The 23,951-nt window shown below is 37.8% G+C and overlaps 1 protein-coding gene across 13 annotated transcripts in view; it reads left to right on the plus strand.

The window, feature by feature from the left end:
• PKP4 (plakophilin 4) overlaps positions 1–23,951 on the plus strand; it is a 238,618-nt gene that overhangs the window by 117,931 nt on the left and 96,736 nt on the right. For 12 of the 13 annotated variants that reach the window (XM_023259341.2, XM_023259342.2, XM_023259346.2 and 9 more), the window contains exon 3: positions 16,888–17,000. The exons of the other annotated variant lie outside the window; for it this stretch is intronic. In XM_023259341.2, the coding sequence (XP_023115109.2) occupies positions 16,888–17,000 (113 nt within the window). The remainder of the gene's footprint in view (positions 1–16,887; positions 17,001–23,951) is intronic. 13 annotated transcript variants of the gene reach the window in all.

The following is a 23,951-nucleotide window of genomic DNA, read 5'->3' on the forward strand; positions in this document are numbered from 1 at the left end:
AACATTGTGTTAAATGAAATAAGTCAGTCACAAAAGAACAATTACTGTACGATTCCACTTATGTGAGATACCTAGAGTGGTCAAATTCATGGAGACAGAAAATAAAGTGATGGTTGTCAGGGGCTGGTTGAAGGGAAGAATTAGGAATTATTATTTAATGGGCACAGTTGCAGTTTGGGAAGATAAAGTTCAGGATATGGATGGGGGTGATGGTTACACTGCATTGTGAATGTACTTAATGCCACTGGACTCCACACTTTGAAATTGTTAAAATGGTAAATTTTACATTATGTATATTTTATCACAATAAAAAAGACTATTTAATATAAACGATCAGCTATCATTTAAAAAACATTTCTACTTAGAATACCTATCAATTATGTAATATAATAAAATGACTACCCTTTCAAACTAATAGTTTCAGTTTATCAAATGAAAAATTTACCATTTGGTATGCAGTACCTAAGTGTTTTGGCCCTAAAATTATTTAAAATTTAAAGTTAAGTGTAGCATCCTCTTTTGTGTTTTGTTTCCACAAAGTATGTTGATGTATAGAATTTTTAAGAAAGATTGTATAAATTTGATTTTTTGGTTATACTGGGCATCAGTTACTCTTTTCTTCCTTACTTGTTAGCAGTTTATGGAAGAAAATTAACCATAGATCAAGCTGAGATGCACCTTTCTAAAGGTACCAATCAATTCTTTCTTAAAGAGTCCTGAGGAGTTTCAAGAGAAATGCATACAGTGGAATCCATTAGATCAGTAATTCATTATATAGCATGTGTTTTCAAGTAAGATAGTTATTACTGTTGTCATGTATTTCATGCCCTTCATGAAAACTAATTCTTAAAACATTGTCTTCTTTAGTAAGCCAAAATTGGAACATTTAACTAATTGTAAAAATTAGCAAAAAACTTTGTGTGGTTTTACATGAATAAACAACTCTTATTCTATTTCATCTATAAAATTAATAACAAATGAAAGTGCAAGTTAAAAGAAATTATTCATCAAAAGTATATAAAATTACAAAAAAGTTTGTACATATATATAAGTATATATAAAGTATATATATATAAATATATCTATATGTGTAAAGAGTATAAAAGTAAGCCATCGTACAAATGGAGAATTCTTTTTCCCAAACTGTTAAAACTTTCCCCCAAATTAAGTTTCTTGAGTATATGTCAAGAAAAATTTTTTTGCATACTCCAGTTGTTTTTAAAAACAACTGCCTGGCTCTGCTTTCCTTTTTTGGAAATGATTCCACGTTAATGCATGTGGATTTACTTCAGTCCTCTGTAGTGACTGCGTGCGGTCCTATTACATAGTTGTATGTAATATGTTGAATCAGTCCCTCGTTGATGGATGTTGCATTATTCCCAGTTTTATTTGGTCAGTTTTGTGTACCTTCCCAAGTATATTCAGAGTCGCAGCCTTTGAACTGGTGGGACAATGGGTAGGCACATTGTTTATGTTGTTAAATTGCTGTCCAGGAGTTTGCACCAATGCACATTCTCAAAGCAACTTTCCTCCACAGCCTTCCCATTGCTGCGTACTATGCAATCTGGTAAGTCCTCTTCCTCATGGTTAGGGGCCTCTGTAGATCACTGGACTATTACTGAACCCCTTAAACTATTTTAATAGCTTCAGAAAAGCAAAAATATCTCTTCTCCTCTCAATCAGAATACCATTTTCTAGGAATTGGATTGTTTCTTAAGCAGGATCTGTCCTGATAGTGCTCAAATAATACTTCATTTCTTTAGCCCTCTTATTCTTTTCTTTAATTTTCTGAATTAGATTGTAATTAAAGAAGTCATATGCTAGTTTTAAAAAGTGAAACAATATAAAGAGATTAGATAAAAATGTAAATAGTATCTCAGTCCTTTTTCTGAATCCTACCTCCTGAAATAACCAATCTTACTGACCTACATTTCTATCAGTTTTCTCCATGTTCAAACTCAGGATTTTTTATCTTATTATTTTATTGTGTTTTACTCAGCTTTCCAAATGGTGTTTTCCCTTAATCATAGATAGCCGTTTTGAGGCAGCAGATAAAGGTTCAGCTTATTCCTTTTAATAACTATTCCTTTTAATAGTAGTTATTACATGAGTGTGGAGATTCTATAGTTTGTTAAAATACCGCTATGTAGATCAACATTCAAATTCTTTCTAACAATGCTGCACTTAATATTTCATATATATGGTTGCTTTTATTTCTGTAGAATAGGTATCCAAAAGTGGAATTGTGAGGTCATAGGGAATATTTATTTTTAATTTTAATAGATGTTATCAGGTTGTTTTCCAAAAGGGTTACAACGAATGACACTAATGTGTATAGTATGCTCCTTTGCTGGCTCCTCCCCAGACCTGGATGTTACCATGTTAAAATGTTGGCTAATACGATGAAAATGGCATCTCATCGTTATTTGATTTTCTTTCTCCCTACAAATGAAATTGAGCAATTTTTTCTGATATTTTAATTAGCATTTATATTTGATCTTTGACCACTTGTTTTGTTTGATACTCTTTGCTCATTTTACTATGTTTTTGTAAAATTGGTTTATATGAGATTTTAAATGTCTATTATGTTACAAATATTTCGCTTTTCTGGTCATTTGACTTTGCATGTCTTTTGGCAGATGAACGTTTGTTTTTATGTAGTTAAATATGGCTGTCTTATCCCTTACAATTTCGGGATTTCTTAGGGATGTGCCTGTCATCCTAAGGTTATAGACATATTATCTTCGTTCATCTTTTCACATATTTGGGGTTTTTTTCTACATTGATTATAGAACGTGTGTGTGTGGATGTGTGTGTGGCTTGAGATACTAATCTAACTTCGTTTTCTTTAATTATACCAGGAGTTGTTTTCTCATTGAATGAAGTTCTACCTTTGTCATAATTAGTAAGTTCCCATATATACCGGCATCTGGCTCTTTAATTCTTATTACATTCCAGGGCTTTATTTGATTTGGGAAGAAAGTTTTGAAGCAGTAAAATCTATTACAGTTCTAAATATAACCTTCAGGAATAGAAAATGAGACCTCAGTGTTTTTAGCTTCCTGTAATGGCAGGAGCAAGAATTTAGAATTCCATTCCTAGCTCTTCACTTACTAATTATATGACCTTGAACAGGTCATTTATTTTTCCTCTCCCACCCTAAGATTGCTCAACTCCATGGCCTGTACTAAGGATTAGAGAAAATATATGTAGAGTGCCAGACCCACAGTTGGCATTCACTCATTGGTGCCCACTTTTATTATCAGTGTTATGATTTAGCAAGAAATAAGAAAACAAGACATTTAATATCAGATTGTACCTGTTCTAAACATAAGCAGATATATTTCTTGATGAATATATATTATATGTAAGAGAAAAAGAATTCTAAATGTAATTTAAAGATTCTTTTCAGTGCACCTGGCTGGCTCAGTGGGTAGAGCATGTGGGTCTTGATCTTGGAGTCATGAGTTCAAGCCCTACATTGGGCATGGAGCCTACTTAAAAATATTTTAAAAATTAAAATAGAGATTCTTTCAGACAGATGTATTAATCTGGACAATAAAAATAGCATGTTCAAACCTGACACTTTTGTTTTTCTAAAAATGTCTCTTTTTTATCTTTTGTTTTTCCTTTTTTTCTAATAAAAGTCATATAGATCACACAAGTAAAAAGCAACAGCATATTGTCTGCTCTTTTAGATAAGTGGAGGAAATATGACTACTAAGAGTAACAAAGAGGAAATGAAAATTGCTCTTATAGATAGCTAACCGGTGGAAGGAGCAGGATGTCAGAGGAGAAAGCAGGAGAGGCAGAGACAGACAGACGTTATGGAACAACACAGAGTAGCACACAGTGGACCTGAAGACTTCAGTGGGTGGGAGTTTGGATGCAGACGTACTGAAGTTGGACTCAGCCTATTGCTAGACATGCCCCAGTTCTGTCCTCAGGCTTTAGTGCTCTTTGTAGGTTAGATATATCCTATGGTTATCAATAATACATTGATTGTCTTAACCTTATTTCTCAAGAATCCCAGGACAATTTCTGGAGGTTTAGAAAGGAAAGATAATGTTAACGGAGCCATAAAGATAAAATGTAAAATTAAGTTCAGAAGACAAAAAAAGTTGAACACCTCATACCTCTTGAGCCAGGTAACAAGCCTTCACAAGGAACCATTTAATTGTCTAGGGCTCAACTGATCAATGTACATTCCAGTTCTACTAATTCCCCATACACTGTAGCCATAAAATATCTGCAAAACAGAAAGAACAACTATAAACTAAGTTTAGTAATTAAAAAAGGACCGTCACGGGGCGCCTGGGTGGCGCAGTCGGTTAAGCGTCCGACTTCAGCCAGGTCACGATCTCGCGGTCCGGGAGTTCGAGCCCCGCGTCAGGCTCTGGGCTGATGGCTCAGAGCCTGGAGCCTGTTTCCGATTCTGTGTCTCCCTCTCTCTCTGCCCCTCCCCCGTTCATGCTCTGTCTCTCTCTGTCCCAAAAATAAATAAACGTTGAAAAAAAAAATTAAAAAAAAAAAAGACCGTCACAAGAAAAGGTCTACCTGTACTAGTGGGTATTTGTTTCCTTTCCCCATTACGTTTCATTAAGTTACTAACCAAATCTTAAATTAATCATTTTTTTAAATTAGACTTATTCCCTAGTGCTATTTATTAGACCTACTGAAGAAAGGAAGATTAAATTTAGGCTTGATTTTGTTTCTGCTACCATTTTTATGGTTTATGCTATGCTTATAGTAACTAGTCCACATGGAGGAAGTGGAAGATTGGTCATTTATTCTTCCCACTTTTCCATTTCAGCAAATAATGATTTATTTGCATTATCATCATCTACTGTGCAGTCAATTAACTCTCAAATAAGCATCTAACATTATGTGACATGCATCATTGATCTCACTAATTTTGAAATATTTATATACTAGAAAACCAGATAAATTGTTAAGTCACTTATTTTTCATAATTTCTTAATGAATTTTAAAGTAATGAGTAATAAAATTTTCAAGGTATTACATTTTAAAGAAAAACTTCCTTATGTTTTTGACATTTAATTCTTTTAACTTATTTTGTATTTTTTTAAATTTACATCCAAATTAGTTAGCATATAGTTTAACAATGATTTCAGGAGTAGATTCCTTAGTGCCCCTTACCCATTTAGCCCATCCCCCCTCCCACATCCCCTCCCATAACCCTCAGTTTGTTCTCCATATTTATGAGTCTCTTCTTTTTTGTCCCCCCTCCCTGTTCTTACATTATTTTCGCTTCCCCTTCCCTTATGTTCGTCTGTTTTGTCTCTTAAAGTCCTCATATGAGTGAAGTCATATGATACTTCTCTTTCTCTAATTTTGCTTGCATAATACCCTCCAGTTCCATCCACGTAGTTGCAAATGGCAAGATTTCATTCTTTTTGATTGCCAAGTAATACTCCAATGTGTGTGTGTGTGTGTGTGTGTGTGTGTGTGTGTGTGTGTGTGCGTGCACGCACACACACACACCACATCTTCTTTATCCATTCATCCATCAGTGGACATTTGGGCTCTTTCCATACTTTGGCTATTGTTGATAGTGCTGCCATAAACATGGGGGTGCATGTGTCCCTTCGAAACAGCACACCTGTATCTCGTGGATAAATGCCTAGTAGTGCAGTTGCTGGGTTGTAGGGTAGTTCTATTTTAGTTTTTTGAGGAACCTCCATACTGTTTTCCAGAGTGGCTTCACCAGCTTACATTCCCACCAACAATGCAAAAGAGATCCTCTTTCTCCGTATCCTCGCCAACATCTGTTGTTGCCTGAGTTGTTCATGTTAGCCATTCTGACAGGTGTGAGTTGGTATCTCGTTGTGGTTTTGATTTATATTTCCCTGATGATGAGTGATGTTGAGCATTTTTTCATATGTTGGTTGGCCATCTGGATGTCTTCTTTGGAGAAGTTTGACATTTAATTCTACCAGAGAACTACCTTATTAGAGAAACGACAGCAGCAGTTATTGACAACTGCAACTGATACTGGCTCAGGTGTCCATTTTCTGTGTTGTAGTCCTTCCTCCATATTTCCTTTACTACTAGGACTTCTTCACGTATATGTATTTTTAAGCATTAGTAAAACCTCAACTAAAAGAAGACAACTAGAATTATTTCTATTTACACACACACACACACACACACACACACACATTCATTCTGCCTTTTTTTAGGGGAGAAAGTAAATGAAAATAAAACAAGGCATTGCTAGTTCAATGACTTAAAAGGTCAGTAGACTGGTGGGCAGGATTTAAAAATGGCATGTTGCCACTGGGAAACTCCTCATTTTCTCTGAGGCAGAGCATGAAGCCTGAGAGATCAGAGAATTCAGCAGGTGGAAACAGGTGTAAGTAGGGGCTCCTGGATGGCCCAGTGGGTTAAGTGGCCAACTTCAGCTCAGGTCATGATCTCACTGTTGGTGAGTTCCAACCCCACACCTGGCTCTGTGCTGACAGCGAGGAGACTGCTTGGGAATTCTCTCTCTGCCCTTCCCCCACTTTCTCTCTTTCTTTCTTTCCAAAAACCAGGTATAAGTAATTGTGAGGGAGGAGGTAAGCGGTGGCATGGAGTAAGTCATATTAATGGCTATAAACCACCGTGTCACTGAAATTATGCACACATTGTTTTAAAAAATAAAACCTTATTTTACCCATGTCACCATGAATAATGGGAAATTCCTGATAGAACTAATTTATTAACAGAGCAATCAACAAAATTGTGGGAAACGAGATTCTAGTCCCAGGTCTGCCTCCACATCTCCCTTTGACTTTAAATAAAAGTAGAACATTAATTTGCACCATTGATTACCTGCATTGCAAGGATATGATCATTATTACATCTGAAATGTTTTAAGACCCTAAAAAAGGATCAGCCATAATATATTATGCCTTTCTCTGGTACAAATACTCAGGAATCAGTTTAAAAATTTATGCAATCGGGGCGCCTGGGTGGCGCAGTTGGTTAAGCGTCCGACTTCAGCCAGGTCACGATCTCGCGGTCCGTGAGTTCGAGCCCCGCGTCAGGCTCTGGGCTGATGGCTCGGAGCCTGGAGCCTGTTTCCGATTCTGTGTCTCCCTCTCTCTCTGCCCCTCTCCCGTTCATGCTCTGTCTCTCTCTGTCCCAAAAATAAATTAAAAAACGTTGAAAAAAAAATTTGTGCAATCAATTATAACATACAAATAAAATATGCTATATAAAATTCACCCTGAATGAATTAGCAGGGTTTTATTGTTTTGCTTTTGCAGGGAGCTAGAAGGATGCTGAGATTAATGAAATAGAGTCCAGCTTAGTATTGAGTACATGTAGTGGGCCAAGCTCTTTGCCCAAGGGCTAAATAAAGGACTGTAGGTGTTCATGGAAAGGTAATATTTCAGGTGGATGGAACAACATGAGAAAAAGCTTTGAGTGGTGTGCATAGAAAACCATAAATAGTTCAGTTTAGGTGCCTGAAGGAGAGTGACAGGAAACCAAGAAAAGGTATTTGGGGAGGCACACACACTACCTTGGGTCTTAAAAAACAGCTGAGCTGACTTCATAAGTTCTATTGTGGATGGGGTAGGAAGGGCATGGTGCACAATGGTTACCACTACACATAGTCAGGCTGATGTGATTTCAAATCCTGGCTTTGAATTACCTTAGGCAAGTCATCTCTGTATGGAGTGAGGGTAACCCTGACTTCCTTGCTGATTGATTGGGGGAGTTAACCAAGTAGTGCATTTACAGCACTTAGAGAGCCTGCAGCCCAGAGAGCCGCCAGTATAGGGTAGAAATTATTGATTAGAATTGTGCCTTTGACAGACATGGCTGGAAGAAACGTGAAAGCAGAGGCAAGGTCCCTGACCACCCCGGTGGGGAAAGACTGAGGGAGGGGTACTGCAGTAGTCCAAAGTAATGTGAGCCTGAATTAGGGGAAATGACAGGAATGGTGAGGAAGGGAATGGATTCAGTCCATGTTAGAGAGCTAGGGCAACCGATTTCGGAAAGCATTTACCGTGAGAGGTGTGGGGAGTAAGAAAGAGAAAGGAGGGAAATGGTGAAAACACTTGCAGTTTGAGCCTGGGTGAGAAGGAAAGGGTGACTTCATTAGCATGCTAGTCCTTGAACTTCTGCATGAACAAGAATCTCCTGGAGGACTTGTTCAAGCACAGGTGGCTGGACTCCACCCCTTCTGATTCAAAGAAGTTTCCAGGTAGAGTTGACGCTAATGCTGCTGATTCAGGGCAAACACTTTGAAAACATTGGCAGTGGAGAAATAGTAAACACAGGAGAAAGGGGGAGGTGTAGCAGGGTGGAGGATGTGTCTGCTGGTACAGCCACTTAGCCAAACATTGGATCTGATGAGAGATAATTTGTATATCACAGGTGTAGATGGACCTGTGTTCTGGTCAGATTGCCAGGTGAGAGACTGAAGAAGAACCACTGGCAAGGAGTTACCATTAAGGGGACAGTTTTTTAAAAGCAATCAGTGGTACTATAAAAATGCTTGGACTTTTACCTGTTTACCTTGATGTTGTCATCTGCGCCTGGTTCTAGGCAAAACGCTTTCCTTGTATGTTGTATTGAATACCTTTCTCCCTTTATTTTTACTTCTAATAAAGGAGCTTTGGTGACAGAGTTACAGGTAAGAGCCTGAGCTTTAGAATAAAAATTTAGAGCATCTGGTAAACTTCCCCTGCTTTCTCTCTGCTTCATTAAAACTGAAAGCTAAGAGATCAAAGCTAGAAGCTGGTATAATCCTGTGTGGTTTGATAGGAGGATAAAACAATAAGATCTTAACATTGCTCATCCTTCTTGGAATGTTAGCTAGTATAACAAAAAATCAGGCTGGTAATTGTATCTTATTTTCCTTTTATCTCAAACAATATCTAAATGCAAGAAGCTGTGGCTATATAGTGTAGGGCGGCTAGCCCTGCAGAGGTGCCCTAATCATTCATACCCTTCTTATCTTCAGAGTGGGAGGAGGTCAACAGTTTCCATTTGAAGGTTAACCCTTTGTGGTGCCCTGCCTTTTGTAAATATTCTTTCTGGACAAAAGTAATTAAAATGTTGTTTTTCTTTATATGTTTCTAATGTAGAATACAGGTTAAATACCCCTTTCTTAAACCATCCCTAAATACAATAAATGAGCTTTATTTTTCAGTATTGCCTAAGTTGTGTTTTGCAAGACAATATTGTTTCTTGAGATGTTAATAGTTGTTCCTTGAAAAAGTGTGCTTAGTCTCAGTAAATCAAAGTTGCTAGGTTATACAAAGGTAAGCTGATTTCCTATCAGTAGACGTCTTAGATCTTTTAAAATCTAAGTGTTGCCGTGAATCCCCAAGAATTGGAATCTTCTGGGCAGCATTTCCCAAATCTAGTTGACCTGGAACCTCTTCCTTTCAGGGCATATCTTGTGGCACACTGATGTTCTCAGAACACAGTTTGAGAAAGTGTTAGGTGTTTAAATCTTTTTAATTTTGAATTTCCTTTTGACAAAGGGAACTAGCCAGTACGGAAGAGATGGCCATGATATGCCTGGCACTTCTACAATTAATTATGGATGGTTTAGGGATTGCCAAGTAGACCTAATAATGATTTGTAAGGTTGGGTTTTTTTTTAATGTTTATTGATTTATTTTGAGAGAGAGAGCACATGCGTGTGCACATGCACGAATCCAGGAGGGGCAGAGAGAGAAAGAGAATCCCAAGCAGCCTCCACCCTGTCAGTGCAGAGCCTAACTTGGGGCTCCATCTCACGAACCGTGACATCATGACCTGAGCAGAAACCAAGAGTTGACGCTCAATTGACTGAGCCACCCAGGCGCCCCTGTCAGTTATTTAACCATGATAGGAAGTCAGGACATTTAATCTCCTTTACATTACTGACTGGTTATTTTGAGGCTGAGAAGTTCAAGAACCATTTGACAATATGGCTGCTTTGGTTTAGTACCAGCTTTTGGTTTAGAATGGCATTTAGGATGTTTTTGAGGATTTCTTATTTGCTTTTAAGTAATCACTTTTAAAATGGATCCCTAGGCCTGGCTGAAGACCCCCAAAGATATGATCATGACCATAATTTGTTCATATTTTCAACATGAGGGGGAAAAAATCCTATAGTATGTATATCCTGAGAGCAGGACATATCCAGCACAAATTTCTGTACTTTAAAATTTTAACATACTATTATTTGGTGATAATTGGTCTCTTAGTGATATAAAACTCTTTCAGCACGCTAAGACAGAAATGTACATTTTGGGGGAAGGTTTTTAAGCAAAATGATTGAAATAAAAATGCTTTCTTGCTTAACCACTGATTGCATCACATAATAACCATGTATCAGTTTTTTTTTTTTTTTCCTTCAGCATAACCATACTCAGTACTTGCCTGCTGAGATTTATAGGCATGGAAAGACATGTTGACTACTGGTGTGTTCCACGTGCTCTGCTAATGTGAAATGATTTTTAGTACACAGATGAACATCTTTAAAAATTACTATGTACTTGAGTTTATATTAGAATTGTAAAAAGCATTAGAAACCAGGATTTTAATTATTTTAATGTCTGAGATACTGTGTTTCAAAAAACAAGTCAACTTAAAGAAAAATATTTACCAAAAAGGTAGTATAGGTCAAAGGGAAGGAGACAAAGATTAAGGAGTCCTGAGACCAAGTAGGTGCTTTCTAATGAGAAAGATTTGAACATTAAACTGAGAGGAAACTCTTCAGAGTCAGGAAAAAGAAGCAAATCCCAGAGGAGGCCAGAGGGCGTGGAGAGGCTAGGGATAGTCAGGAAGGGGCCACTCCCTCCACTCAGCCTGGAAGAGATTGACGATTGGTTGAGTGTGGGGACAGGAATTTGAGGGCATCATGGCTAATGGCCTGCTGTGATGCCCACTGCTCTTTCTTGTCATTATCACGGCAGTAATAACTACTGTAGGTACCCCTGAAGCAGTAAATCAGATAGAATAACTAGAAGTAAATATAGATAGTAGTGATGGAAGTGGGCAACTCTAGTTGGATTGCATGAGCCTGAAAGCACAATGAGCTTTTGTACATATTTGGAGGAATCATGGTTTTTATCAATTAAGGGGGGAAAAAATGTACTAATATCAGGAATGTAAGAGGGAATGTAATTACTGATCCTCATCATTACTCATCATTCCAGCATGAGGACCATGAGCAATATTATAAACAACTTTACGCTAGTAAGTAGAGGTAGTGAGGAGCCAAGACTTTTGGGTACTTCAGGTATGGACTGTGAAGAATGTATAGTGTTTGCCAGAGAGAGAGGTCAGCAAAAGCACTATTTTCAGGAAAGAACTACATTTCACATACAGTCTGTAGAGTCTTCTTAGTAACCCAGAGACAGAGAATATTCTGAGTAAATAATGAAGAGTTTATAAGGAGAGAATTTGCAAACTGGAGTAAGGCTTCCATAGGGCACAGTTAGAAAGGGTCAGGAGATCTGTCACCACGGGCCATCAGTGAGGATTTTAAAAAGGCCACAGGAAAATAAAGTATGCCCTGTTTTCAGTGCCAACACCAGAGTCCTTGAAGCTAAGGTGGAGCTCTTCCTGCTTATTAAAGGAGATGATAGTAGAAGGCTTCCTGGGGCTTCTGGAAACCAGAGGAAGTAGACAATAGCCTCGTGACTACATGTGCAGGATCTGTAGTGTTTCCGTTTGAAAGGAACACCGAATCACCAATTTAGGACCAAGGTGCCTGGGAGTTTAGGTAAAGAAAGGTAAACCTAAATAAGAAGAGAGAAAGATTTCACTCTCAGTGAGCAGCAGGAACAGGTGAGTGTGATAAAGAACCAAGTAGAAGTTTCAGCAATGGAAAGTATTGTTATTAAAATAGATGAGATAAACCCTTAACAGGACACATAGAGAAATAGTGAATTGAAAGTAATACTAAGAAATTTCCCCTGAATATAACTGAGAGAAATTAAGAGAAAATATGAAAGATCTGTTAAGACTCTTCATTCCTGACATACCCTACCCAGTCTTTTCCCTGAAGGAAACTAAATAAGCTGAGTAAAATATTTACATTGTTTTTTGTAAAAGCAGGACTAAGCTGGAAGGGAAGTAAAGAATCCACAGAAACCAAAACTAAAATGAAAGTGGGAATTTTAAGCTAAGTAAGTAGTAAGTAAAACTGGCTTTCACCTTGAAGGTACTTGCCAAACCTAGATGATCTTCAGCATGCCACTTGACAGCTACAAGCTACTTGTCAACTGAGGGATCCTTAAGGTGGGGAGTCAAATGGGAAGTCCCTTGCCCAAAGCCAAAACTTGACCAAACTACCTTAGTAGGCGGGTAATAAGACACCTGTCCCACACAAGAGGACGAGCGTGGATATTGGAAGTAGGGAAAATTCTCCCCCCTGAGAATTCATGATACCTGTGGTTTTCCAAATCTGAATGGCCAATAAACATATGAAAAGATGTTGGTTATCGGGGAAATACAAATTAAAACACATGCAAAGTAGCTGCCCATATTTATCAGATTATCAAAAAGGGAGGGGGGATTTAAGCCCCCAAATGCAAACTGATGCCTGGGAGAGAGAATGTGTAGAAACTCATACACTGCTGACTGGAATATAAATTGGTCACGTGACTATTAAATACCAAATTGAGGTGAATGGTTTCTTCTGAAGAGGGAGGAAAGGAGGGAGAGAAATAGGATCCATGAGAAAGAAACCAGGATTTCAATGTATCTGTAATATTTTATTTATCAAAAAACCTGAAGGAAATGTAGTAAAACATTAAGATTTGCTACAGCTGGGTCGGGTTCTCCAGATTTCACTGTGTTATTGTTTATACTTTTTCTGTACAAAGTGTCTCACAGAATTTAAAAATTAAGAGTGAGAGAAAATTTCTATCTTTATATAAAAGGAGGCCAAAAAACAATACTGTCTCAGGTCGGGTTCTCACGGAGATGGAGTTTGGGGCGCGGAGTATCTATTACAGATCAAAACTTGGGGGGCAGAGGGGAAGTTCAAATACTCAGCAGGCTGGCCCAGCTCCTGGGGAGCCCTGAAGCAAATCTGGGCTCCACCTTTATACTCCCACCTCAATCAGTGGTTGGCTGCAGCCGCCCAGAAGGGCGTGCCCTTTGGGCAAAGACCATTCTCTGCCACTGAGGCACCCCTGAAGTGGCTGACAACCGGGCAACAAGTCCTTCCTCAGGCTTCCTGCCCAGCTCTGTCCACCATATAAAGCATGAAAATGAAGTTTTTCTTCTATTCCCTTGGCTCACTCTCAGAGAATATTTATTGGTGTATTTACCTGAGAGAGAGGAGGTAAACATAAAGAAAAGGTTTCAAACACATGTAGACTCCATCTTATAGCATATTAGAAGCCTTGACTTTCTGGGTTTGTTTATGGTCTTGTTTGCCAGAATTTAAGAGGAAACTGTCATATGCTAAATCATTGGCAAATGCTTTTAACATTGCTTTCCTTGTCTTCTCAAAGGAGAACAAATATAGGGTCCCCTTATAATTCAGATGCCCAGTTTTGGATACTGATTTAAGTGTTACCCTCCACAATGTCAATTTAGAGGATAAAATACAAAATTTTTAATTTGTAGGTGGTATCTCTGTGTAATCATATTAATGAGTGTTATTTTAGAAATGATCAAGGGTATTTTTATATGACTGTAATAATAACTTCCTCATCAGGCAGTCTAAGAAGCTGGTAGAGACAGAACTGTCAAATATTTATATCCTGCTCACCCATCTTGGTGGCAGTCCCTTATGGGTGTTCGATTTATATTCTGTAGGGGTAATATGAGTCCTTTTGCAACGAGGCATATATTTTTGCTTGTAAATATTCACAGGTATTAGGTAATCTCTACAAATTTCATGTTTTATAGCTTTCTGATAATCTGTTTTCAGGGCTTTAGTGACATCCTCCTAATGAGAAGCATGAGCAAATACTGGGCAGAAAGGCTTTGATAAAGGCAGCTGGTGATGTTCAATATTATAGGTCCATGGCCACTAGGGATATAATGTGGACATTACTCAGTCTGTATGAAGGTTGAAGGAATTACCCAACTTTTAAATGAAAAATGTAGCTACTTCATGGGTACATAGGTTTAGCTAGCAACTCGACTACTGTAAATGGTTTCTGTAGGTGCTTCAGTCAAGATTTCTAGTTCAAAAAAAAAGACTGACATGGCTGATTATGCAGAAAAAGGCATTTAAATTAAGCGTGTATTTGTGAATTCCCATATTTGTTGTAAGGCCTGGAGAACAAGCCTTGAGATTTAACTTCCAGAAACAGTGTCTCCATCTGTACCACAAATTGGTTAAAAACCAAAAACAAAAACAAAAAAAACCACTGACACTGCCACCTGGCATAAACATAGCAGTTTTGGGGGAGGTCATTTCTGTATTGGGAGCTTGACCTTGACACCTGTCGCAGAGGTTGCAGCAAGAAAGTGAAAGAGAAAATAAGCTTTGTTGTTTTCTGATGTCAAAGTCTTAGTTTCAGGGGCGCTTGGGTGGCTCGGTTGAGTGTCCACTCTTGATTTTGGCTCAGATCATGATCTCATGGTTCGTGAGATCGAGCCCTGCATCAAGCTCCATACTGACAGCATAGAGCCTGCTTGGGATTCTTCTCTCCCTCTCCCTCTCCTTCTCTCTGTCAAAAATAAATAAAAATTTTTAAAAAATAAGTAAAAGTCTTAGTTTCAGCATCTGAGTCACAGTGTAACATCTTCTTGGCAGAGCCAAAGTCATCCTCTCTGCTTCTGAGGGAAGGAATGATAGGACAGTAACTTCCAACTTTCTGCCTTGAAGTGGGAAATATCCCAACCATTTCCTTGAAAGAATGCTCAAAAGGTCATAGGCAACCTCAAACATGATAAAAATCCACTGAATTGGAATTTTCTTGTATGGATAAAGATTTTTTTAGTGTTGTAATGTGAAACATACTTCAATTCTACCCTGGTAACTTTTGGCCATCCTAAAATGAAGAAAACACTACAGCCCTCCATCCCTAGTAGCCACTGAACTCAGAACACAAAGTGAATGTGATGGCTCTGGGAATATTTTTTGGATTCACAGATGGTCCTTTCTGGCCCAGCTTGATACAAGCAACCAATCTTCTGGGATAAGAGATATAATAAACAACTGAGTAAAATAGTTGAAAGGATGCAAGTGTGTCACAAGAAATGTGCTGTTATTTAAGGGCAAAGAAAAACCAAGTGTGAGATAAGTATAATACTATTTGTCCTTAAAATCAGTTATCTTAGCTTGATACTGAATGTTGTTATTATCTATCAGGTCTTTTGCTGCTAAGCTGACAGAGGCCTAGGAAATGTTGAGCAGAGATAGGTATCTTCCCACTTTGATCATGTTCTATAGCATTATTGAGCCAACTATTATTATTCATTCAGGCCCTGCCTTATATACCCACACCAACTAGGCTCATTAGAAAAGTATTTTCCATATCACAAAGCAGTAAAGAGTTCAGGGACTGTATTTTAAAAAATTGCTGTAAGAGTAGTTTGTAGAATTTACAAAGCCAGGGCTGTCAAGTAATAGCATGATTGCCTGAATCCACAGGGCGCTAACACATTTTCAGTTAAATTGTTTTAAATTTTTGCATGGCAAACAGATATGTACATATTTTCATAAATATTTAAGGTGGCTTTATTTCTGATTAGTTTCTAGGCTTAGGCTTCATATACCTGGTATTTTGAACTAGCAGTCATTGCCCAATTAAACTATTTTGAGTTCAGCATTTGCTTTGAGTAGACTTATAAGGAGATAATATGGCACAGGAGAGCTTGAGGTGTTATTGGAGATGTTATTTGTGGCTTAAAGCCTTTGGAGTATACTTGATTTGATCTATAGATGTTTTATAGCATGGCATGCTTCCTGTTTATTAAAATCTTGTCAAGGTAACAGTGAGATAAGCACAAATGAAATTAAAGCATATTCTATGATAGAACTTCCTTGCCTTCATAATGCAGCATAGAATGAATAATATAATATCTGTAGACAGTCTTTCCAAACTTCTAAATACAGTTTTGAATTTCGTATTATGGTTCAGGCTTCATTATTTTCTGCCCTTCACACAGTGACACATGAATTCATTTGTAACAATAGAAAAATTTTCTTGCTTATATTGCAGATAAATATAGCAAGATTTTTTTCTGTGGGATTGGAATGATTTTTTTCCCTAACAATTAAAAGGCTCTGTATCAAACATGAAAAAGTGATTCTCATATGGGAATTTACATTTTTTCAATATAGAATGAAGGATATAAAAATTGCTCTTGAGGCTGAAGAGCTTACGTTGGTAGGTGGGCACCTGATGTAGATACATCAAGTAAGGACTCTGCAGACCTTACATTTAATATAGTACAGTAACAGAAATACTGTTTGCAAACCTCAATTAGAAGAACACACAAACCAGGGGTGTCTGGGTGGCTATGGTCGGTAAGTGTCCGACTCTGGATATCCGCTCAGGTCATGATCTCACGGTTCGTGATTTCAAGTTCTGAGTCGGGCTCTGTGCTAACAGCACTGAGCCTGCTTGGGGATGTGTCTCTCTCTGCCCCTCCCCCATTGCTGTCTCTCAAAATAAACCTTTAAAACTGTTAACAACAACAAAAAGAACAAAAAAGCAGATAAATATCCACATGTTTCCCATTCCTAACAAAGGCTAACATTCTAGTGCCTTTAAATTTGAAACAGGTACAAATCAGTATGTTATCTAGGCCCACAATTCCCATCCAAAACTCTTAATTTCACAAAGCCACACTGTATACAGTGCTCTGTTATGGATATGTTCCTATGTTTCCTGTGACACACATTAATTCACATATCTGTCTTGGCACCTTATATACCTTTTATTTCCTTGAATCACAGGAGCTTCAGTTTCAACGACTCACCCGAGAACTGGAAGTGGAAAGGCAGATCGTTGCCAGTCAGCTAGAAAGATGTAGGCTTGGAGCAGAATCCCCGAGTATCGCCAGCACCAGGTACAGGGCTGATGGCTCTATCTCTTTACATGCCTTCAAGTTACATGCCTTATTAAGTTGTCCTGGATGCAGCAAATGATTCTGTTAGTGTTGTCACTGTTAACTTGCCTTTCTGAATTTGACACCAAAAATGTCAATTTATTCTAATTTGAGAAGCCTCTTGCAATATTGATTATCCTTCAGTCCTGTGCTTGAAGTGTTTTATGTGGCACTGGTAAGTTTCTGTAGTAAAAGCTAGTATGCTGCCTTTAGAAATTTGAGTTCTCATATGTAAATACAGTTAATGCATGTTTGCACAGTTAATTACTAATTACTTGGTAAAGCTAATTGGCTTTGAAAGCCTGGCATTGATTTTTTTCAAATAAGAAATATTTCTAAAGGATAACATTTAAGTAGCTTTTAAAAATGTCTCCAGTTGACCTTGAGGTTTTCTACAACTCTGTAAAACTGCTATAAAAAATAATTACCATATGAAATAATTTAGTGTATTCACATAATAAATTCAAAACCAGTATATTGCTGGAAAAAAAGCATGTTTAATCAGAATTACTGTTTTCTGTTTAAATAGCCTCTTAAGCTATGTAAAAACATCATTACTATAAAAAATTATTGCTATAAGAATGAAGTGGTGAAATCACTACTTATCCTATTTGTGGATTTCCTTCTTGTTAATTACATATTCTAGTACAGCCTACCATAAAATAACTTCTGTTACTTACATTTTTAAGCTTGGTTTGTTTACTCTTGCATAGGAATGTACCCACAGTAACTTGTCTCTTAGGTTATTTCTAACATCATCATTGTTCTACTTTTCAGTATCTTCTATTACTTATGGCCAAGAAATCCTTCTTGGTGAAAGAGTACTGCCTGTTGTTTCTCCTTTCAGGCTAATTATTGCTATGGATTTAAAAAATATTAGGCTGATAAATTGTGTGCTTGTGAATTTTTTCATCTCTGACCCTTAACGTTTGTGTATATTGGTATGTTTAGTAAGACATAAAGCATACAAATAAGATTAATAAAAATTTTAAAATACAAATATAAAATTACATGTTCATATTTTAGTTATCCAGACAGTTAATTTTTATAGGAAGGGAAATTATAAGCAAGGTATAAAAATGTAAATCAAATATTTCTAACTCTGGCTTTGTGGTACTCAATGAAATAATTTTTCAAAGAAGCTAAAATTGTGAAAAATTAATGTTGACTCTATTCAGTATTTTTAAAAAGCCATCTGTATCTTTAGCACCAAAAAGAGCAATTCACAACCTCAGTAATACAGTATTGTATGTTTCCAAAATGTACAGGCCAACAGATTTTAAAATATATAATTTGATACTAACAAAATTTAATTCAACATTTAATGAACTCATTTAGGGCTTTTATTCTGGCAATGTAGCTAATTAAACTAACATAGAATTTCTCTTGATAAACCCCTAGAAATACTTGATACATCAATAAGCAAGTCAATACCTAGAGGAAATGGCAAAATAGAAAGGAAAATCCCCAGGTCCTAGAAATAAACTGAAAGCCAGAGCCAGAAGCAGTTGAGCTGTCTGTACAGGAGACCTAGAGACAGTCAAACCCCACCCCACTTCCATGTAAAAGCACTAGAGTCTTGGATTTAATACCCATGCAGGGACCCAAGAACGAGGCCTGGTGTAATTTGAAGGTGGTACATGTGACCTTAAGATAGCTGCATTAAGCAGCCTATGACCATTTCCCAGCTCAGACTCCAAGCTTGTACCGCATGTGGGTTTGGAGTCCAAGTGTAATTCTTCGCATTGTTCAGGAATCCCCAGCCGAGAAATTGACATCACTAAAGATGAGCTCACAGCCAGATATTATAAAACTTGAGTCAAAAAAAACCTCAACAGTGAGTGAGAATCAACTGGCAGAAGAGTACGATTTACAACTTCAAGAATATGCTATCATTGGAGAGAGTTTGATAGTGTGCATAGGACAACAGGTATAAAGATGTGCATTAGAGCATTGTTTGCAAAAGTGAAATAGGAGAAAGAACATAATTATCCATCAGGATGGAAATGGAAAATAAACTGTGGATGAGTAAATGCCAGAACAGTTAAAATAAAATAATTGGTTTACACGTATCAACATGGACATCTTTGTAAAACAGACTCCTGAGTGAAAACCACAAATTGCAAAAGAATAGATGTAAGAGTATATCATTATGAACATTTTAAAAAATATATGCAGCAGTACTATGAAATATTTAAACAGTATTTGATATTGTTTATGGATGTATGCATGTGTAGAAGTATAAAAAGTATTTTGGAATGACACCAATTTAAGATAGTGGTATTTCTCAGAAAGAAGGGAGGAAGAAGCTATCAGAAATTAGGCTTTAGCCAAATCTGTAACATGTTATTTAAAATTGCCATCTATAGGGGTGCCTGGGTGGCTCAGTCGGTTAAGCATCTGCCTTCGTCTCAGGTCATGATCTTGCAGTTCATGAGTTCAAACCCTGCATCGGGCTCTGTGCTGACAGCTCAGAGCCCGGAGCCTGCTTCAGCTTCTCTGTCTCCCTCTCTCTCTGCCCCTCCCCTGCTCTCACTATGTCTCTCTCTCCTTCAAAAATAAATGAACATTAAAAAAATAAAATAAATTGCCATCTACAGCAAAATGACATAATATTAATATACGTTAAATAAGGGGGTGGATATGTTCATGGCTATTAGATCATTTTCTGCACTTCAATTTTTAAAGTATTAAATAATTTTAAGATTATATAGTTGAATTAGCTTATTCCTAATTAGTTAGCTAATCTGTTAGTAAAAATACATTTTATAGTATTTACTCTCTGTGATTTTGGTGCTTTGTGTCTGAATCTCAGTGCCTAGTGTGGTGTGTGGCATGTCACTGGGTTCGGTCAGTGACTTTGTGGTAAGTGAATGGATCCTGCAGAAAGGGAAGCTGGTTTGACCAGAGGAAGGGGGAAAATGTTCACAGAGGTATATAGGATTCCACACTGTGGTTATACTAGAGTGCCAAGAGGCTCCTGTGTCTAGGATGTGTCCTAAAAAGACCTGATGGCTTATGAAGTTGGGAGGGTAAAGCTGGCATTTGATCGTGGCTAACAAGGAAAGAGGGTGATGAGAATCTTAACCTTCATTAGGTCTATAGAGACCTGTGGAAAGTTGTTTTTGGAGGTAAGTGTCCTGGCAATGTAGGGCCTACATAGTTCAGAATGGAGAGAGACCAGACAACAGGACAGGAATCTGTTATGGAATTTTAGGGTTATGAGTAAGCCTGGTTTTGGCACTCAGTGAGATTGCTAAGAATCATAAGTGATCCATTTTGATTGCCCTACTCCAATCTCACGCTGGATTTTCATGTATTCCTGATGCCTCCCGTGTAATGCTAACCCTTCCCTACAACCTTTCCCAACTTTCTCCAGGAAAGTCACCTCTCTTCATCTGAACTCTTAACTGTGCCTTTGTTAGCTTTCCTGTGAGGTGGTAAGGCCCACCCTGTCCCCACAACCCTGGCACAGTACCTGGTGCTCAGCGGGCAGGCACTCAGACAAATGCTCATTGAATGAATAATGAAACTTAATGAAGCCCAATGTGTTTTAAGCTCATCAAGTTAAGGATGCTTTATCATGAGGTCATCTAGTTGGCATCTTTGGGTTTCTCTCTGCCCTTTTTCAGTGTGCTTTTCAGTGGACCTTGAGAAGCCTGTTGACATAATTACTTTGCTCTGTGACCACCAGGTTTACACACTAGCAAGGAACCCATTAGAAAACAATGTTAGTGAGGAGAGCATAGGTTTTTGTCACTTGAGAGATCCCTCTGTGTCTTCTAGTCCCCACCAGCTGTTCATCTCAGAGCAAGATTCTAAAGAAACACAGAAATTAGCTCTCAGACCCAAACCCTCTTTCCTGTCAGCCATTTTTGATTTGCTCAAAGGAAATTAAAAGTGGGACCACTGCTTATGGTCACAAAGTAGATTCAGGACATTCTTACATGAATCAAGTCAAGTAAGCAACATGGGGGATTTGACAACCATCTGTCTTTCATATTATTTTATTTAGATCCTGTGTCAGAGTTGGTAAGGTGACCGTAAGATTTTCTTATGTTTCCTGGTCCGAAGATGACATCTTAATAACTCAGAGGGAAACGAAAAGCATATTTTTATTTACTTTTTCTGTTCGAAGCATTTGCCATTATTGGCCTCACCCTGTGAATAAGATGGAGGCAGTGGCGTGAGGTCGTATTTAATAAATGGTTGTTCTGTTGTGCCAAATAGTACACTATGGAGTCCTCTCCCAGAGGAATGGCCCTCCAAACGAGCAGTTTGGTTTCCTTACACTTGCAGTACCAAAGATAACTTTTTAACCCATGCCGTGAGATATTCTCATTTCATAGGTGGAGAAACTGAGCCTGTGCTTGTTTTTATTTAGGAAGTGTCCTAAAAAAGTGAACAATTGCCATTGGCAGTTTACTTGTAATATGCCTTTTTGAGAACTTAAAAACAAAATTCATTAAAAATCATTTTAAAATCTTAATGATTAAAGTAATTGCTTAGTTTTTCTATTAAGGCCCCTTTGGAAATCTAGTTCTAAACAAGGTTAATAAAAACCCCATTTCTGATAGGATTTCTCATTTGCTTTATTTACTACAAAAAAGCCCTAATAACCCAAGCAGTAGCAACATAGAATGATTCTTCATCTGGAATTGATGGTGCTTATATCCTAAGATGATATGTGAAACCAAAAATAATCATTGTGACTTTGAAAAGCCTACAGTGACTTATGAGATTAGTTAATAGAGAAGTTACAGCCTCACTGCTTTGTGCCCAAGTACACTACAGTTACTTGTGCGTTTACCATTACCTGTGTATTTAGTATTTCACCTCACTGAGGGCAGGCTGTGGAAAAAGTTAGAACTTTTTTTCATATATACTGAGTATAGTATAGTTCTTTATATATTTAATATTCACTTCATTTAAAGTGGGCTATGGAATCAGATAATAAAGAAGGTCTCACTTTTTTTTCATTTGTTTTGAGTACACCGTAGTCATCTATGTATTTAATATTTTCCCTCATTCCAAAAGCATTTGAAACATCTTTTAAAAATACAAAAACCAGGGGCGACTGGGTGGCTCAGTCGGTTGAGCGGCCGACTTCGCCTCAGGTCATGATCTTGCAGTCCGTGAGTTCGAGCCCCGCGTCAGGCTCTGTGCTGACAGCTCAGAGCCTGGAGACTGTTTCAGATTCTGTGTCTCCCTCTCTCTGACCCTCCCCTGTTCATGCTCTGTCTCTCCCTGTCTCAAAAATAAATAAAACGTTAAGAAAAAAAAATTTTTTTTTTAAATACGAAAACCAAAGATGGAGAGAGGAAATTAGAGCAAATGCAAGATAATGATTAGAAAAACAAGATGAAATCAAGGTTAAAATAGTATAAGAAATGTATGTTGCTAACATTCCACGCATTCGCTAAAAGTAGGGAACCACTCTGGCTCTGAGTGACCTAGTACCCATCCTAAAGAGAGAAACACTAATGAATTGTATGAGTCAAGTGTCTCTAGTATAAAAATAAACCAGGTTGCTCAGGAAAATCTGCCATTCCTGAGGCCGGGACTTGAGTGGTTTCTCCTGTGAGTCAACATTGAGGGGCCACTATATGATGTGGCAAATAGCGTCCTCGGTAGTCTCTCTCTGAATTACAAAATCAGACTGCTAAGTCTCTTTCTTCCATTGTTAAATGGGAGTATAAATGGATAGAATAGCACTTTACCTGGAAGTAATTCTCTAGGAGGCCAATTCTGACACTAGTTAGACTCAAAGCTGAAATTAGCATGTATAGATGGAAGGGTTAATTTCAGGTCCTCCAAGCAGGCAGCATGCCACGAAGACTTTCTGTCTGCCACGCCTTTTACAGCCATGGGTGACAATGGGTGCTGAAATGTGAGATATCCTATGTTAAAGGTCACTGTGCAGGTACATGGTGTGAGTGCCTTAAAAAGGGGCATGGCCCTCATGGGATGCTGAAGGGTGTACGGCTCATTGTAGGAGAATCTCAGCACGGGTACCTCAGGGAAAATTGCCCTTTAAACCTCTTGCCTCCCATGGACTAAGCAACAACCTTCAAATCCAAATTTTGATGAGCATGGAATTTTATTATTTTTCCCCTTGCATCCCCATCATCAATGGGGTTTCATTCTAACTCTAGTCTAGCTTAGATTTCACTGAATAGAGTGACAGTAGAAGGTCCCAGTGGCCCTCAGTGAGAGGCCCAGCTCCTCACCCTTAGATTTCCCCTACCCACCTATACTCCCAACGGATAGAAAGGAGCAGGGGTGGCCAAAGCATTATTCTCACTCTGCTTTTGGGTTTGGGTTTGGGTTTTGGTTTGGTTTTTACTGACTGTGGAGCTAAATATGCTCATTTTAGACAATTTGTAAAATTCAGGAAATTATAAAGAGAAAAATCTATAATTCTGCCATTCAGATAACCATTTTATTTTCTTTTTTAAAGTTTATTTATTTATTTTGAGAGAGACAGAGACCGTGCAGATGGGGGAGAAGCAGAGAGAGAGGGAGAGAGAGAATCCCTCTGCTCAGGCAGTGCAGAGCCCTACTTGGGGCTCAAACTCACAAAACCGCGAGATCATGACCTGAGCTGAAACCAAGAGTCTGAGACAACCAACTGAGCCAACCAGGCGCCCCACCACTTTGTTTTTAAGTTACGTTTATTGAAGTATAATTTACTTACAGTAAAATTCACCGTTTGTAACTTGCAACTTTATGATTTTTTAGCATTTTGGCTTGTAGTTTTGTAACCATCACCATATAGAACATCTCCACTAACGCCAAAAAGAAACAATCACTTTTAAATGTTTGCTACATTGCATTCTTTTGAAAAAAAATCTATTTTATCTTTTTAATTTAAGGTTGAGGTAATTCCACTAACTTTTGGTTTTGTCTTGT

Source organism: Felis catus, chromosome C1, assembly GCF_018350175.1.
Source record: "Felis catus isolate Fca126 chromosome C1, F.catus_Fca126_mat1.0, whole genome shotgun sequence".
NCBI classification, from domain to species: domain Eukaryota; kingdom Metazoa; phylum Chordata; class Mammalia; order Carnivora; family Felidae; genus Felis; species Felis catus.